Below are 18,338 nucleotides of genomic sequence, written 5' to 3' on the forward strand. Positions count from 1 at the left end.
GGAGCTTGCAGTGAGCAGAGATCGCGCCACTGCACTCCAGCCTGGGAGACAGAGCGAGACTCCGTCTCAAAAAAAAAAAAAGAATGATGGAACTCTGTGCTTAAGTGGAAAGCTATCTATGAAATTGGTGGTTTTTTTAAAAAACACAAATTTGAAAAAAAAAATGGGATCCCGTGTGTGTGTGTGTTTAAATGAAAAATGCTTATGTATTGACAAAACACTTCTAGAATGATACTCAAACTCTTGTAGTGGGAGTGGGGAATGCCTTCTACATACACACTGTTCTACTGTTTGAATTTTTTACTATGAGCCCAAATTGTATAATCTTTTTTTAATAAAGAAGAAAAAAATCACTCACAAGGTTATACATATTGTTTCCCTTCACAGTACTTTATTTTCATCCATATTTTACTTGACTAAAAATACAATGTATGAAAAGTTATCTTTAATAGTATTTTTATTCCATAAGCTACTATAACAATTTATTGATATATATGGGATTCAGCCAGGTCTTATAATATTTAAATTTTAACCCCTGCCATGCGTAGCATTAAGTAAATCAGTATGCAAGCAGTATTTAAGGCAAAGCTTTAAGAATACTTTAAATTTCATTTGTAAATACATAGATACAAGACTGTTTCCATAGGAAGTCACAAATCCTCAAACAGAAATATGTGTGTTCTCAAGGTTATCCTGATACAGAAATCAAACTGAAGAAACATTTTTACATTAGAAAAAGGGGTCAGTATAAGGTGAAAACTGAAAATTCCCAGTGGGCTAGACGTGAACAAAAGTATGCATTCCCCAAAAGGCACATTTCTTTATAACAGTTTTTTCAAATTTACCTCCCTATTTAATGAAAGCATATTAATTAAATATGAAATTGTGCATACATTGAAAACCAGGATTTGTTTTTAATGTGCTTTAGCAGCAGTGGATTCTAAAACTGTCTTGTCCTCTCTCATTAGTTTGAATAATCACGCTCCCTAGAGATCAGACCATTGAGTCTGAAATGTCAAAATGCTAGAGAAAAGAGGGAGTAATTTTTAACTACCCAGAAAGAAGATGTACAAATACATCTTTTCCTATGTAGGTCATGGCATATGTTGGCTTTTATAATTTGGGATTTCTCCTAATTGATGACCCACCCTGTTGGGCAGTGAGGCATAGCAAAGTGTTCCTCGGTTATCGCAGGAAACTTCAATAAAATGTTACATATTGGTATGGGTACTCACTAATCAAAGAGGAAAATAAAGTTGACTTAGAGGATAGGACTGATTAAACAACACTACAATGCATATTAGACTGAATTGAAGAAGAGAATGGATTTGTCTTATTTTTCAAAATTTGTTTTCACTTTGCACATAAGCCCTTCAAAATGTAGATAACAAATGAAAAATAAAGTAGAACCCACTCAGTAAGGTGAGATTTCTGTAAGTAGAGATGAAGCTTGATGTTCTTAATGAATAGTGTCAGTGTAGAAAGAACATGAGTGGTAACAAAAAAAATTACAGCTTATGAAAGGGCCTAGAAAAATGAGGCAGGCCAGATGAGTGGAAATAGAACACAACAGTTTAAAGTGCTTTGAGGCCCTCAGTTAAACAGTACATATGAATATAAAATAATGTTAAGGCCATTCATGGAGAAGAAATACTTACATACCTGGCTTGCTTCATAGAGTAGAGGTAAGAGATGGATTTTCAATTCAGTGTGCAGCAGCAAGGAATATGGCTACAGCGTTGGCTAGTATTAGGGCAACACACCTCAAAACTAACCATAAACCTAACATCTTGATTCACATCTGCTTGGAGTCAAAAAGTTTATGATCAGTCTTTTCAGGAAGGTTTATTTTATGGGGGATTTTTTTTGTGCTTTAGTACCCCAAAATCGCATACATTCGCATACATTATATATACACACATTGCATACACATTTCCCCTTGACTGATTCGCATATTTGTAGATAAACACTAAATTTTGATAAAGATTATTTACACTTATTTAGGCTATTACTCCAATTTACAAAATCAGTGAAATAAAGTTGTTTTCAGTGTTTAGTCTCCTAATATATAATGCTTAAATTTGCAACAGGAACAATACATTATCAAAAGCATTAACCTATATTCAGCTTTCAAATATACCTATCTATATTAGGCAGTGATATCTTAAGAAATGATTTTCTCCCTTATATTTCTAAAGTGCTTTAAAAACTCATTTATTCTACACATTTTTCAGAGGTAGGTTGGAATTATCCTCTTGTTGCAAATGAGGAAACAGGCACAGTGAGCATTGGTGACTTGTTTCAGGTTACACAAAAAATCCATGATGAAAGCAGGGTAAAAGTTCAGATTTAGTGGCTAACATGTGGCACCACACATACACATGTGCAAATTATAGAGCACTGCCTGGGTAGCATTTGGTGTAGAAAACCTATTTTGATTATTTTTTATGAATAAAGTGCTGAGACTGGATTAGGAATACAGAATGGGCCTCCAGCAGTATCTAATCCAACTCCCTCCCTTAGGAAGGGTCAGAATAATCAAGTGAATACAGAGCCCTTATTAGGACTAAATCTTATGTCAACTGACTTTTTTTTTTTTGTAACCACTGGTATTCATACTGGCTTACCAAAAGAATCATGCTTAAGGTTCATTTAATATAAAAATATAAGACATCTGAGTCATGTAAAAAAATTATAAATCTGATTGATATATTTAGAGCTAAGAGACCCCGGAAAAAGAAAACGTGTAGAGAAATTTAAGAACATAAAACTTAATTCAAAGTATATGGTCTATTAACATTTATTACATTTTATCTGTAAAATACTTCATTGTAGCTATATTTGTGCTTAGAAGATCTTCTAGATTTAAGAAAAGAAAATGGCATAAATCATATTCTCATAGCCACACCCCTTCCCTTCCTCTGCTCAGCTAAGAAGAGGGCTTTCTTTCGAGACAGGGTCTCATTTTGTCGCCCAGGCTGGAGTGCAGTGGTATAATCACAGCTCACTGCAGCCTCTACCTCCTGGGCTCAATTGATCCTCCCACCTCAGCCTCCCAAGTACCTGTGACTACAGGTAAACACCACCTCACCCGGCTAATTTTTTTTTTTTTTTTTTTTCGCGAGAGACGAAGTCACCATGTTGCCCAGGCTGATGTCGACCTCCTGGGTTCAAGTGATCCACCCACCTTGGCCTCCCAAAGTAAGAGGTCTTTTGGGAATTGTAGATGTGCAACAGAATACACTGTTTCCTCTCATCTGAAGGCTCTAGGAAAAAAAAAATACTGTTCCCTCTTTCAAAAACTTAAGTGAATGGTAGTCATGGGTGCATTAATGCGAAAGAACTGTACACTTAAAAATGGTTAAAATGGTAAATGTTTAAAATGGCAAATACGTATTTATATATTTTTACCACAATAGAAAAAATCAAGTCTTTAAAAATGATAGCCCCTATGTTTTTATGCTTACTGAAATAAACCATATTTAATATTTGGCATATAAGCTAATCTTGATAGAGCAAGAATTGCTATGTTTATAATAAGCATGTTGGACTGAATTTCATCATTTATTATAATGTGCATATAAGAAAGATACTTGTATTTGTAGGCCTCTGAAAAAAATCTAGGTAGGTAGACAGGCTTGACTCACCTTGCTGAAGGTCCTGAAGAATGGAAAAAACAAAATGAGTCTTCAATATCAGTTTTTCACAATCTCAGGAAATTCTACTACCACAAAAGTGTAATGCTTTAGTAAAAACATTTCCATTGCAGTGCTTATATCATGATAGGAGATTTAAAATCCACATTAGCCAATTCATTATTTAAATGACCCACCCCTGAACCCTCTCATAGTGTATATGAGCTGATCATATTAGGAAGCAAGTTACTACACAAAACATAAAACATAAACTTGCAGAAGTTGTTTCCAAATGTAAAAGAATCACAATATTCATGAATTTCTAAGTCTTTTCATTTGTTTTTAAACTTAGATGATGCCTTTTTCATTAAAAGTGCCTGTGCTCACATTTATTAAAAGTTTTCATCATCAGTATTTAGGTATCTTGATTCTCCATGCTTCAAGACAAAAAAATCTTCAGCATTAAGTCCGTATCTCTCTAGAGCTTCATTCAGCTTCACTGGAGGCTCTAAGTAATGCTGGCCAAAGGTAGAAAGAAGAAAAACAGAAAAAGATTATACACATATTTGGGAGATTTTTCAAATAACAGATCAAACTAAAATAATCAACATATGCATAGTTAAAATAAGGCCCTTTCTTTTAATTGAAGCATTAGCAAATGGGTCTATCACATTTTCTAATACAGTTTTGAGTCATGAAATAAGTCAACAGAAAGGTATTTGGTTGGACAGAAATCATGCCAACACCATGTATGTCAAATTTGGTGCCATCTTACTTTGAACATCACTGGATTGCATGAAATCTTATCACGGTTTCACCATATGAAATTCCAATCTAAATGGAATCAGTGCCAAAGATGATGGTATTAGAGAATTACATGTTACCAACATTTTTGAAAAATATAGAAATCTGAGATTGTGGTGGGTGGGTGGGTGTGTGTGTGTGTAGCCAAATGCTACAGCAAATTGTTTTGGCTGAAGAAGGGTTGTTATTCTCAAAAAGTCTAGTCACATACAGAAACCACAGTCTACAGAATGAAAGAGGATCCCAGAGAATATAATCTGAAGGTTTAGCTGTGTGTGGCAAAGAGGAGTCAAAATTTTGCCCTGAGTAATTGCTAAATGGGAGTCACCCTTTACTGAGAGATGTTTGAAAAGTAAGCTGGAGGGAAGATGAGGAAGTTGAATTTCAGACTTTAGTTCTAGGTACCTAATGGATATCCAAGTGGAGATGTGAAGGAGACAGTTGGATATATAAATGTGGATTATAGAGGAAAAATAGCTAGAGAGGAACAGCAGATAGGTGGTATTTGAAGCCATAAGACTGGATGCGATTCCCAAGGGAGAAACCAACTTTAGAAGAGAAGAGGTCCATAGACTGACTCCTACCGCACTCACTGTTCAGAGCAAGCGGAGAGGAGGAACTAGCAACAGAATGAGAAGGGACAGCCAATGATGTACAAGGAAAACCAGGCAAGTTTCCTGAGCCCTTAAATGCACAGGTTTGGTAACAGTTATTGGCCATACACAGGTCATCCTTTTCCCCCTTGCTCAGTTCCAGGTTTTATGGCTATGTTTAAAGATCGGCAGGGCATGGTGGCTCACACCTGTAGTTCCCAGCACTTTGGAAGGCCGAGGTGGGCAGACCACGAGGTCAGGAGATCAAGACCATCCTGGCTAACAAGGTGAAACCCTGTCTCTACTAAAAATACAAAAATTAGCCAGGCGTGGTGGCAGGTGCCTGCAGTCCCAGCTACTCGGGAGGCTGAGGCAGGAGAATGGCGTGAACCCGGGAGGTGGAGCTTGCAGTAAGCTGAGATTGCACCACTGTACTCCAGCCTGGGCAACAGAGTGAGACTCCATCTCAAAAAAAAAAAAAAAAAAGATCAAGGATACCTTTCAACTGACTACTGAGTATGTTCAGTTTTAACTATGTGTTGGTTATCCAATATTCCTAGAACTGACCCCTTACTAATGGATAGATAACAGGAATTTACTTTTAATCTGTTTTATATATAAAGGAAAAAGATCACTAATTATATTATCAATAAAATTTAACTTTTTACCTTAAGTCAAGAAATTTCCCCTAAAATAATTTCCTAAATTATTTTAAGAGATTTCAAAATGATGAACTTTTTTCCCATTGAAAAATAACTTCTTTTGTTAAATTCTCTTTCTCCCATGCTTTCCAAGTCTGGGCCCACAATACACACTCACACAGTCACCCTACATTGGTAACTTACTTGTTAAGCCATAACTTTAGTGTGGAGTGCGATGTGTGGATTTAGTGAGAATTCTGATATGTTAGAGTTGGCAGTAGACCCTCTGTCTTTAATCTGCCTAGATTTAGCAGTATTTCTGAGTTTCTTCATAGATCAATTCTTCACTGTTTCAACCATCTAGAAGATAACCTTGGAGGTAGGTCTGAAAGGCTTCTGAGTGACTGAGAGCTCATAGTCCAAGCACTTTCATCCACAAGGGAGATAAAAATGCCCCATAACCATGGGACAAAACAACTATGTATAAAGCAAAGTATATCAGAGATCAATATGAGTAAGTGGGAAAAGCAGAAGACTCCCAGCACTCTGGATCCATTAGGGTCTAGGCAGCTAGCCACACACAACTTGTAAATTCCTACAGGGGTCAGTTTCATGATATACTACAGTAGAATATAGTCAAAGATCCTGATCACTTGAAAGGCAATGTACATATTATGTAATGCTTGAAATTCGTTTCCATCAAAACTAGTAATTTAAGTTTTAGTGCTTAAATATATGTAGGAAATTCACTCATCATTCCCTAGATAGATTAGATGTTGCTATATATGCAATTTTAGAGTATTGCCAAGTTAAGGACATCCTTAATCTGCTTATATTACAGGAGGCAGTTACTATAACAGCATATATGCAAAGAATCTGACATAACCATCAGATTCACCAAGGGTGAAATGAAGGAAAAAATGTGAAGGGGAGCCAGAGAGAAACGTCAGGTTACCAAGAAAGGGAAGCCCATCAGACTAACACCGGATTTCTGAGCAGAAATTCTACAAACCCAGAAGAGAGAAGGGGCCGATATTCAACATTCTTTTTTTCTTTTTCTTTTTTTTTTGAGATGGAGTCTCACTGTGTTGCCCAGACTGGAGTGCAGTGGCACAATCTCGGCTCACTGCAACCTCCACCTCCTGGGTTCAAGCAGTTCTCCTGCCTCAGCCTCCTGAGTAGCTGGGATCACAGGCGTGTGCCACAACACCTGGTTAATTTTTGCATTTTTATTACAGACGGGGTTTCACTATGTTGGTCAGGCTGGTCTCGAACTCCTGACCTCATGATCTGCCTGCCTCAGCCTCCCAAAGTGCTGGGATTACAGGCGTAAGCCACCATACCCAGCTCAACATTCTTAGAATTTTCAACCCGGAATTTCATATCCAACCAAACTAAGCTTCATAAGCGAAGGAGAAATAAAATCCTTTACAGACAAGCAAATGCTGAGAGATTTTTGTTACCACCAGGCCTGCCTTACAAGAGCTCCTGAAAGAAGCACTAAACATGGACAGAAACAACTGGCATAAGCCACTGCAAAAAACATACCAAATTGCAAAGACCATCAACACTATGAATAAACTGCATTAAATAACAAGCAAAATAACCAGCTAGCATCATAATGACAGGATCAAATTCACACATAACAATATTAACCTTAAATGTAATTTGGTTAATGCCCCAATTAAAAGACACAGGCTGGCAAATTGGATAAAGAGTCAAGACCCATCAGTGTGCTGTATTCAGGAGACCCATCTCACGTGCAAAGACACACACAGGCTCAAAATAAAGGGATGGAGGAATAGTTACCAAGCAAATGGAAAGCAGGGGTTGCAATCCTAGTCTCTGATAAAACAGACTTTAAACCAACAAAGATCAAAAGATACAAAGGCGGCCATTACATAATGGTAAAGGGATCAATTCATCAGGAAGAGCTAACTATCCTAAATATATATGCACCCAATACAGGAGCACCCAGATTCATAAAGCAAGTTCTTGGAGACCTACAAAGAGACTTAGACTCCCACACAATAATAGTGGAAGACTTTAACACCACACTGTCAATATTAGATCAACGAGACAGAAAATTAACAAGGATATCCAGGAATTGAACTCAGCTCTGAACCAAGCAGACCTAACAGACATCTACAGAACTCTCCACCCCAAATCAACAGAATATACATTCTTCTCAGAACCACATCACACTTATTCTAAAATTGACCACATAATTAGAAGTAAAACACTCCTCAACAAATGCAAAAGAAAGGAAATCATAACAGTCTCTCAGACCACAGTGCAATCAAATTAGAACTCAAGATCAAGAAATTCACTCAAAACCACACAACTGCATGGAAATTGAAAAACCTGCTCCTGAACGACTATGGGTAAATAATGAAATTAAGGCAGAAATAAAGATGTTCTTTGAAACCAATGAGAACAAAGACACACTGTACCACAATCTCTGGGACACATTTAAAGCAGTGTATAGAGGGAAATTTATAGCATTAAATGCCCACAAGAGAAAGTGGGAAAGATCTAAAATTGACACCCTAACACCACAACTAAACTAGAGAAGCAAGAGCAAACAAACTCAAAAGTGAGAAGACAAGAAATAACTAAGATCAGAGCAGAACTGAAGGAGGTAAGAGACACGAAAAATCCTTTAAAAAATCGATGAATCCAGGAGCTGGTTTTTTGAAAAGATCAACATAATAGACCATTCACCAGACTAATAAAGAAGAAAAGAGAGAAGAATCAAACAGATGCAATAAAAAATGATAAAGGAGATATCACCACCAATCCCACAGAAATACAAACTACCATCAGAGAATACTATCAACACCTCTACGCAAATAAAGTAGAAAATCTAGAAGAAATAGATAAATTCCTGGACACATACACCATCCTAAGACTAAACCAGGAAGAAGTCAAATTCCTGAATAGACCAATAACAAGTTCTGAAACCAATAACAAGAAATTAATAGCCTACCAATCAAAAAAATCCAGGACCAGACGGATTCACAGCCAAAATCTACCAGAGGTACAAAGAGGAGCTGGTACATTCCTTCTAAAACTATTCCAAACAATAGAAAAAGAGGAAATCTTCCCTAACTCATTTTATGAGGCCAGCATCATCCTGATACCACATCCTCATACCAAAACCTGGCAGAGATACCAAAACCTGGCAGAGACACAACAACAACAACAAAAAAAAGAAAATTTCAGGCCAATATCCCTGATGAACGTCGATGCGAAAATCCTCAATAATGGCAAACCAAATCCAGCAGCACATCAAAAAGCTTATCTACCACGATCAAGTCAGCTTCATCCCTGGGATGCAAGGCTGGTTCAACATACGCAAATCAATAAACATAATCCATCACATAAACATAACCAATGACAAAACCACAGGATTGTCTCAATAGAAGCAAGAAAGGCCTTTGACAAAAGTCAACAGCCCTTCAAGCTAAAAACTCTCGATAAACTAGGTATTAATGGAACATATCTCAAAATAGTAAGAGCTGTTTATGACAAACCCACAGCCAATATCATACTGAATGGGCAAAAACTGGAAGCATTCCCTTTGAAAACCAGCACAAGACAAGGATGCCCTCGCTCACCATTCCTATTAAACATAGTATTGGAAGTTCTGGCCAGAGCAATCAGGCAAAAGAAAGAAATAACGGGTATTCAATTAGGAAAAGAGGAAGTCAAATTGTCTCTGTTTGCAGATGACATAATTGTATAATGAGAAATACCCATTGCCTCAGCCCAAAATCTCCTTAAGCTGATAAGCAACTTCAGCAAAGTCTCAGGATACAAAAATCAATATATCACAAGCCTTCCTATACAGAATCAAAAATCACAAGCATTCCCATACACCAATAACAGTCAAATCATGAGTGAACTCCCATTCTCAATTGCTACAAAGAGAATAAAATATCTAGGAATACAACTTACAAGGGATGTGAAGGACTTCGAGAAAAACTACAAATCACTGCTCAAGGAAATAAGAGAGGACACAAACAAATGGAAAAACATTCCATGCTCATGGATAGGAAGAATCAATATTGTGAAAATAGCCATACTGCCCAAAGTAATTTATAGATTCAATGCTACCCTCATCAAGCTACCATTGATTTTCTTCACAGAACTAGAAAAAACTACTTTAAATTTCATATGGAACCAAAAAAGAGCCCACATAGCCAAGACAATCCTAAGCAAAAAGAACAAAGCTGGAGGCATCACGGTACCTGACTTCAAACTATACTACAAGGCTACAGCAACCAAAACAGCATGGTACTGGTACCAAAATAGATATATAGACCAATAGCACAGAACAGAGGCCTCAGAAATAACACCACACATATACAACCATCTGATCTTTGACAAACCTGACAAATACAAGAAATGGGAAAAGGATTCCCTATTTAATAAATGGTGCTGGAAAAACTGGCTAGCTATATGCAGAAAGCTGGAACTGGATCCCTTCCTTACACCTTATACAAAAATTAACTCAAGATGGATTAAAGACTTAAATGTAAGACCTAAAACCATCAAAACCCTAGCAGAAAACCTAGGCAATACCATTCAGGACATGGGCATGGGCAAAGACTTCATGACTAAAATACCAAAAGCAATGACAACAAAAGCCAAAATAGACAAATGGGATCTAATTAAACTAAAGAGCTTCTGCACAGCAAAAGCAACTATCAGCAGAATGAACAGGCAACCTACAGAACAGGAGAAAATTTTTGCGATCTATCCATCTGACAAAGTGCTAATATCCAAAATCTACAATGAACTTAAACAAATTTACAAGAAAAAACAACCCCATCAAAAAGTGGGCAAAGGATATGAACAGATACTTCTCAAAAGAAGACATTTATGCAGCCAACAAACTTATGAAAAAAAGGCTCATCATCACTGGTCATTAGAGAAATGCAAATCAAAACCATATTGAGATACCATCTCACTCCAGTTAGCATGGTGATCATTAAAAAGTCAGGAAACCACAGATGTTGAAGTGGATGTGGAGAAATAGGAATGCTTTTACACTGTTGGTGGGAGTGTAAATTAGTTCAACCATTGTGGAAGACAGTGTGGCGATTCCTCAAGGATCTAGAACCAGAAATACCATTTGACCCAGCCATCCCATTACTGGGTATATACCCAAAGGATTATAAATCATTCTACTATAAAGACACATGCACATGTATGTTTATGAAGGCACTGTTCACAATAGCAAAGACTTGGAACCAACCCAAATGCCCATCAATGATAGACTGGATAAAGAAAATGTGGCACATATACACCATGGAACACTATTAGCCATAAAAAATGATGAGTTCATGTCCTTTGCAGGGACCTGGATGAAGCTGGAAACCATCATTCTCAGCAAACTAACACGGGAACAGAAAACCAAACACCGCATGTTCTCATTCATAAGTGGGAGGTGAACAATGAGAACACATGGACACAAGGAGGGGAACATCACACACTGGGGCCTGTCAGGGGGTTGGGGGCTAGGGAAGGGATAGCATTAGGAGAAATACCTAACGTAGATGACGGGTTGATGGATGCAGCAAACCACCATGGCACGTGTATACCTATGTAACAAACCTGTACGTTCTGCACAAGTACCCCAGAACTTAAAGTATTAAAAAAAAAAAAAAAAAGTAATGGGTAACATCCTCTCTGAAGATTATATCTACTTTATAATTCAACTAACTCATACTTATGAGGTTTATTCAACATCAAAACATGAACAAATTCCAAATTGCTAAAAGCTAAATTAGTTTTTATTACATTCTCATTAAGAAATAAAGATGGGCCTGGCGTGGTGGCTCACGCCTGTAATCCCAGCACTTTGGGAGGCCAAGGGGGTGGATCACAAGGTCAGGAGATTGAGACCATCCTTGCTAACATGGTGAAACCCCGTCTCTACTAAAAAAAATACAAAAAATTAGCCGGGTGTAGTGGCGGGCGCCTGTAGTCCCAGCTACTCCAGAGGTTGAGGCAGGAGAATGGCGTGAACCCGGGAGGCAGATCTTGCAGTAAGCCGAGATCACACCACTGTACTCCAGCCTTTGCGACAGAGCGAGAGTCCATCTCAAAAAAAAAAAAGAAAGAAAGAAAGATGGAGGTTAGGTTTATAACGGGAATAATTCTTGAGGGCTGAATAATATAATAATTCTCAAAGACAGGTTTTTTAATCCTCTCCTCATCTTCCCCATCTCAGTAAAGAGCACAACTGTCTAACCAGCTATTCAAGCTAAAAATCTAGGAGTCAACCTTGATTCCTTTCTTTGCATAGGTTTAATAAAATACCATTACTTCATCTGAGTCACATATATATGGAATATACATATGGAATATGTGTATACATGCACACATATATAGATGGAATAAGAAATTGTCACTAAATATAGTGGTATGGCACTGGAAACCAGTCTCAAACTTCTCCCTTCTCCAAATACACACCCACACACCCACATTTATATTCTCATTTATCCTCCCCACAACCCCATGGTTAGTCATTATTCTATTCCTTCTCTCAACAGTGGCTAAGAATTGTTGCATTGTGGCTCAGAATTGCTGCCTCATGGCACAGGAATTTTGATTAGGGAGTGGGGGAATGGGCAGGCAGTGTACTAGGTAATTTTGGAACACACTGCATCTTTGGGGGAGGGCAGGCCATAAATGAGACAGAGGAGTACTTAAAACCACAAGAAAACACTGGGTTCCTGCAGAGAGGCTCTGGGATGTAGAAGATACCACAGAAAGTAAAGAAGCCAAGTACTAACCACACTTTTTAGGTTTTTTTGTTTTTTCCGAGACAGAGTTTCACTATTTCACCCAGGCTGGAGGGAAGTGCTGTGATCTCGGCTCACTGCAACCTCTGTCCCCCAGGTTCAAGTTATTCTCCTGCCTCAGCCTCCCGAGTCGCTGGGATTATAGGTGCCTGCTACCATGCCTGGGTAATTTTAGTAGACGGAGTTTCATCACGTTGGCCAGGATGGCCTCGAACTCCTGACCTCAGGTGATCCACCTGCCTCAGACTCCCAAAGTGCTGGGATTACAGGTGTGAGCCACAGGTGCCCAGCCAAATCTCACTCTCTTGCACAGGCTGGAGTGCAGTGGCACAATCTCGACTTACTGCAACCTCCACTTTCCGGGTTCAAGCAATTCTCCTGCCTCAGCCTCCCGAGTAGCTGGGATTACAGGCACACACCACCACACCTGGCTAATTTTTTTGTATTTTTAGTACAGACAGGGTTTCACCATATTGGCCAGGCTGGTCGTGAACTCCTGACCTTAAGTGATCCACCTGCCTCAGCCTCCCAAATTGCTGGGATTACAGGTGTGAGCCACTGCGCCTGGCCGAACCATACGTTTCTAAGTTTTGTTTAGAGAAGACCTTGGATCCAGGAAAGGAGAGAAAGCTTTATATTATCCTCTGCTTGCTCCCAGAACCCAGGCTAGTAGCAAAGTTCTAGGGTCCATCTGCCTTAAGGAAAAATTAGCTCTTCTGTTTTAATCTAGGAATAAAATCACATTTATCCCTATGCCTGGCACATAGCAGACACCAAGTCAATGTTTACTGAACGTATTTCTTGAAAGTTCCACACTAGCCTTACTTCTCCCTATTGCCCTCCACTCTCCTGCTGAACTGATTCAAGTATTACCCATACTAGCTGCCTCCGAGCCTATGCTCTGCTCTTTCCTCCTCTGAAAATGCCTTCCTCCCTGCCCTCTCAGAGCTAAGTTCAACTGTCACTTATTCCATCAAGCTCTCTCTGATCCCTGCCATCAGCAAACATCCTGATTCTGAGACCATGTCATCTGTTCCACATTACAGCACTTTCCCTTTCTAACATACAGCACTTTCCCTTTCTAACATCTGTATCACATACATGACTTCTGTCTTCTGCTAGCATGAGAGCCTGCCTGAGGGGTGAGACATGATGGCTTGCTTTTCTATTCTCTAGATCACATACAGATTTTTGGTTATACAAACACAAGCTTTACTAACTTAAGAAATAAGCCAAAAGAAAACACAATGCGCTTGTTTTTCTTTTTCTGACTGTATATGTGTGTATTGTTCTACTAATTAGTATGATTTACCACCCTAATTCATGCAGTGACTGTGATGAGTATGCAGTATCTGATTCCAGAGTCTTGGGTCTGAAAACTAGGGAACAGTGATGCCTGAATCCTACCATTGGTCAAATACACAGTTATTTTTATCGCAATCAAACTTACCTCATTTGCTAAGGCAAAAGTTCCCCAGTGAATTGCCATAGATTTCTTTGTTTGGACATCAATGTGAATCCTCACAGCTTCTTCTGGGTCTACATGCTGGTATTTCATAAACCACCTGATGAAACAAGGCAATTTCTTAATTCTGACCTTTGAGATATACACTAAATTCTAAAATCTGTTTCATTTAATCAAACTTTAAGATTCTACGCAGGACTATGGATGTTGAGAATGAAGAACCACTCACTGGGATAAAGCATGCAATTTTGGGGAGGATGAGCTAGAAACCAAGTCTGAAGGTGTCAGGTCAAGGCTAGATTGTAAAAACAAAACAAAACAAATTCTGCACAGGAGTAAGTCACAGGATCAAAACCATCTCCCTTTAATACACTTTCTGCTGAAAAATAAAACAAGCAAAAGTCTTTTTTGTACAAATTGCTATAAAATAAGTAAGTCTCAAGCAAACTCCCCTCTGAATAGTGAGATTTTTGTTTCATGTATATTTTGATTTTACTGGATCTATCTGAAGATACGACTTACTGATGATGCAGGGGAGGCAAGCCCCAAAACTGGGGCTTAGCCCAGAAGGGTTTTTAGCCTCACAAAGGAAAGAATTCAAGGGCAAGCCAGTGGTGGTGGCCAGCAATTTTTATTAAATGATACTGCTCCTTGCGGAGCAGGGCTAAGTTATAGGCAGTAAGTGCACTCAGATTTGGCAACATATGAGGGGTTGGCAACTGTATCTATACTCACTTATACCCAGTTTTAATTATATGTCAATTAGGGAATGGGTTAATGCAAATTGAAGGGCAGATTATTTAGAACTTTCTAGGAATGGGGTGGTAACTTCTTGGTCATTGCCAGGGAAAGGGGCAGTAACTTCTAGGTTGTTACCATGACATTTGTAAACTGTCATGGTGATGGTGGGAGTGTCTCAGGCTAATGAGCAATGAAGGCAGCTAGGGATCACTTTTGTCACCATCTGCTGGGTTTTGCCAGTTTTTTCTTTTTTTTTTTTCTGAGACTGAGTCTCACTCTGTCGCCCAGGCTAGAGTGCAGTGCCGTGATCCCAGCTCACTGCAACCTCTGCCTCCTGGGTTTAAGTGATTCTCCTGCCTCAGCCTCCCGAGTAGGTGGGACTACAGGCACGTGCCACCACACCCAGCTAATTTTTTGTATTTTTAGTAGAGATGGAGTTTCACCGTGTTAGCCAGGATGGTCTTGATCTCCTGACCTTGTGATCTGCCTACCTCCGCGTCCCAAAGTGCTGGGATTATAGGCGTGAGCCAGTGTGCCCAGCTGCCAGTTTTTTTACTTTATCCATTGAGACTGGGAAATAAGTCCTACCTCACTGTTACTTTTAAAAGTAGATATTTTACAGTCCTGGATATGAATCAAAGAAACTGAATAATTAGTAAAGAAATAAAAACCAAAACTCCAATTACAAAAGAATTTGTATGTCCTGCTGATACAAATTTGTAAAAACTTGCTACAGCAAAAATAAACAAAAACTAGTACATAAAATTTAAAGACTGGGAGCCAAAATATCCAATTACTATTCAAGAAATTTTATTTAACCATAAAACTGAACAATGAGGTGTTCGGTTTGGCAAGAACATCAGACTAATGGGTAAATGATTAAGGAAATAATGAAAGGCTGCCTAATGCCTTGGGAAGAGCAAGGGCTCAGGAGGCAGAAGGCTTGCGTGTGAATCCCAGCTCCTGCAGTTCTTAGAATGCCTTTGGAAAGTCTGTTCAAATTCTCTGAGCTTCTATTTCTTTGTCCGTGAAATATAAATTTACCCCATTATGTGAGGGTATTGTGAGGATTAAACAAGACAAGGCTTAGGAAGGCATAGAGAACATCATCTACTTTCACAGAATTCTCCCAAGAGTAAACAAAACCAATACTTTCAGAAGAAAGATGTATTATTCCTGATACAAAGGAGAAAGTGTACTGTCTACAAGCAAATCCTTTGCCTTCCAAGCCATCAGTTTCAAGGAGGAAAAACAACACTGTGTTCACATTATTTACATCCTAGTCTGCCAGTGACAACTAACACTACAGTGAAGACCAACAGACATGGATTCAGCACAGGAGCTTCCACACTTTACAGAAGATATCATGGAGAAGTTTATCCATCTGCAACAGATATTTACTGTTAGGAGCTGCTGGATCCTACAGAAGCCTGAAAACAAAGCCACTGTGTTCTCAACAGCAAATGAGAACAGCACTGTTCTGCCATATCTCCTGACTCTTGGAATTCAGGGAAAGATGAAAACGGTTTTTGGTGTTTCTCTCTTGATTTTTTTTAAATCCTAGTGCAAATCAAAGGGATAGATACATTCCTTTCCACCTGAAATAGATTTAAAATTTTTATTCTGATATAACAATTAAAATAAAAACTTAAAATCTTAACTGACTCGGATAGAATACCTGGTGACAGGAGATTCCCTAAAGTAAGAATGAAACATTCCAAGCATATTATTGAAAGTTGTTTTCGACGTAAACATCTTAAATTTATATAGCACTCTCAAGCTTTATTCGATGTTTTATTTCTAAAGCCGTTAATAGTAACCAAAGAAACAGATTACACATTAGAGGCTATCACAATTTAACTCTCTTGGGGCAAATAATAGCCTCCTTGTCTTTTTCCCATCTTAGTTGTTTCCTGTTTGCCTGCAACGCAAGCAGGAAAGGGGATTATGTGAGTAAATTTGGTTGTACACATTCTATCATCACAAATATATGTAACAAATTTATATATTACTACATATGAAAACTTATTTTCATAACAACAAATAAAAGATGTTCTAATCTATTAAGAACATACATCAGGCTGGGTACGGTGGCTCACGCCTGTAATCCTACCACTTTGGGAGGCCCAGGCAGACAGATCACTTGAGGTCAGGAGTTCAAAACCAGTCTAGCCAACATGGTGAAACCCTGTCTCTACTAAAAACACACACACAAAAACTAGCCGGACATGGTGGCAGGCACCTGTAGTCCCAGCTACTTGGGAGGCTGAGGCAGAAGAATCACTTGGACCCAGAGGCAGAGGTTGCAGCCAAGATCACACCACTGCATTCCAACCTGGGCAACAGAGTGAGACTCCGTCTCAAACAAACAAACAAAAAGGAACACACATCAAGTAAAGACCAATTTTACGTTACAAATATAAAACTGATTTGTAACAGTTCTAAAAATATACAAGTTGACAGGTTTTGAGAGGTTTTGTTAGAATTATAACTAATTAGAAAAAGTAAAATTCAAGCGCCAATATTGATTTGTAATCATTTTAATAATTATCAAGAACCAAAAAAGGGTAAAAATATCTAGCCCCTCCAAGTAAGGAAATTAGCAAAAAACAAAAAAGGGATAAATAAGCATTAATAAATAAAAATAGGGACAAAATGGTTTTAGTGAATGTAAAAATTTAGCAAATAACAAAATCAGATGAAAACAAAAGATTAGAACTCATTCAATTAATCTATGTATTAGAGAAATACTTGTTCTTCTGCTTATGGAATTACCTAAACAAAATGTTTTTGTATGTATCTGTCCATACACTATAGAATAAAATATTTTTTAAATTATCCATTGTTTTGTTACTATCAGTGTTTTGTTTTCTCTTTATTTGCACATATAAACCAGAGTTGACTAAAATCTAATTTAATTCTTTGAAATCACTTCTCTTTTCCCTAAACAGAGAATATTAAGGAAAACGAAGACAGTGGATGAGTCTCCTAGGTGTCCAATGAGAGTGTGACCTTTCACTGCTCTAAAATAGGTCATTAGTATGTCAAGGTTGGAGGATGAGTGATGAGTAGTACAACACCATGACCAGATTAACTTCAGTGCTGACTGAAATAAAACAATCACCAAGGACTACTGCTATAGGCCAATTCCCTGCTTTTTCTCTTTGCTAAACGTAGGAGAGCTATAGGACAGGTGATTGGGGCACTCAAGTTATGGAGCAAAAAGTGGTTATATAAAGAAAGTATTCTCCATGTGAAAGAACAAGAGTAGGTTTTATTACTGGCTGACCAGTTTAGTTGAATGGTATGTGAACTTCTGGCTAGGTATAGTAATTCTTTAAACCTTGATCCCTTTTTTATGATAATATCATCCCTAATTTTGAGTAATTTTTTTAACTGATACGACTATAATTAAAATATTTTAATTCTCACCACAAAAACATAAGTATGTGAGATAATGCACATGTAAAACAGTTTGATTTAGTCATTCCACAATGCATACATATATCAAAACATCATGTTGCACACCATATACACAATTTTTACTTGCCCATTTAAAAAATATTTAATTTAGAATATTTAAAAATAAAATCTGGGGCCGGGCGCGGTGGCTCAAGCCTGTAATCCCAGCACTTTGGGAGGCC

The 18,338-nt window shown here is 38.1% G+C and overlaps 1 protein-coding gene across 3 annotated transcripts in view; it reads right to left on the reverse strand.

Annotated features, from left to right (window-relative positions):
• Positions 1 to 374: 374 nt before the first annotated feature.
• Positions 375 to 18,338, reverse strand: part of NAPEPLD (N-acyl phosphatidylethanolamine phospholipase D) — a 62,033-nt gene continuing 44,069 nt past the window's right edge. For 2 of the 3 annotated variants that reach the window (XM_011927742.1, XM_011927740.1), the window contains exons 4-5: positions 13,939 to 14,053; positions 375 to 4,153 (exon numbers count right to left, since the gene is read on the reverse strand). In XM_011927742.1, coding sequence (XP_011783132.1) covers positions 4,028 to 4,153; positions 13,939 to 14,053 — 241 coding nt within the window. In that variant the 3' untranslated portion in view covers positions 375 to 4,027. The remainder of the gene's footprint in view (positions 4,154 to 13,938; positions 14,054 to 18,338) is intronic. The other variant, XM_011927741.1, reaches the window with a different exon arrangement.

Source organism: Colobus angolensis, unplaced genomic scaffold (assembly GCF_000951035.1).
Source record: "Colobus angolensis palliatus isolate OR3802 unplaced genomic scaffold, Cang.pa_1.0 Scaffold74, whole genome shotgun sequence".
NCBI classification, from domain to species: Eukaryota; Metazoa; Chordata; class Mammalia; order Primates; family Cercopithecidae; genus Colobus; species Colobus angolensis.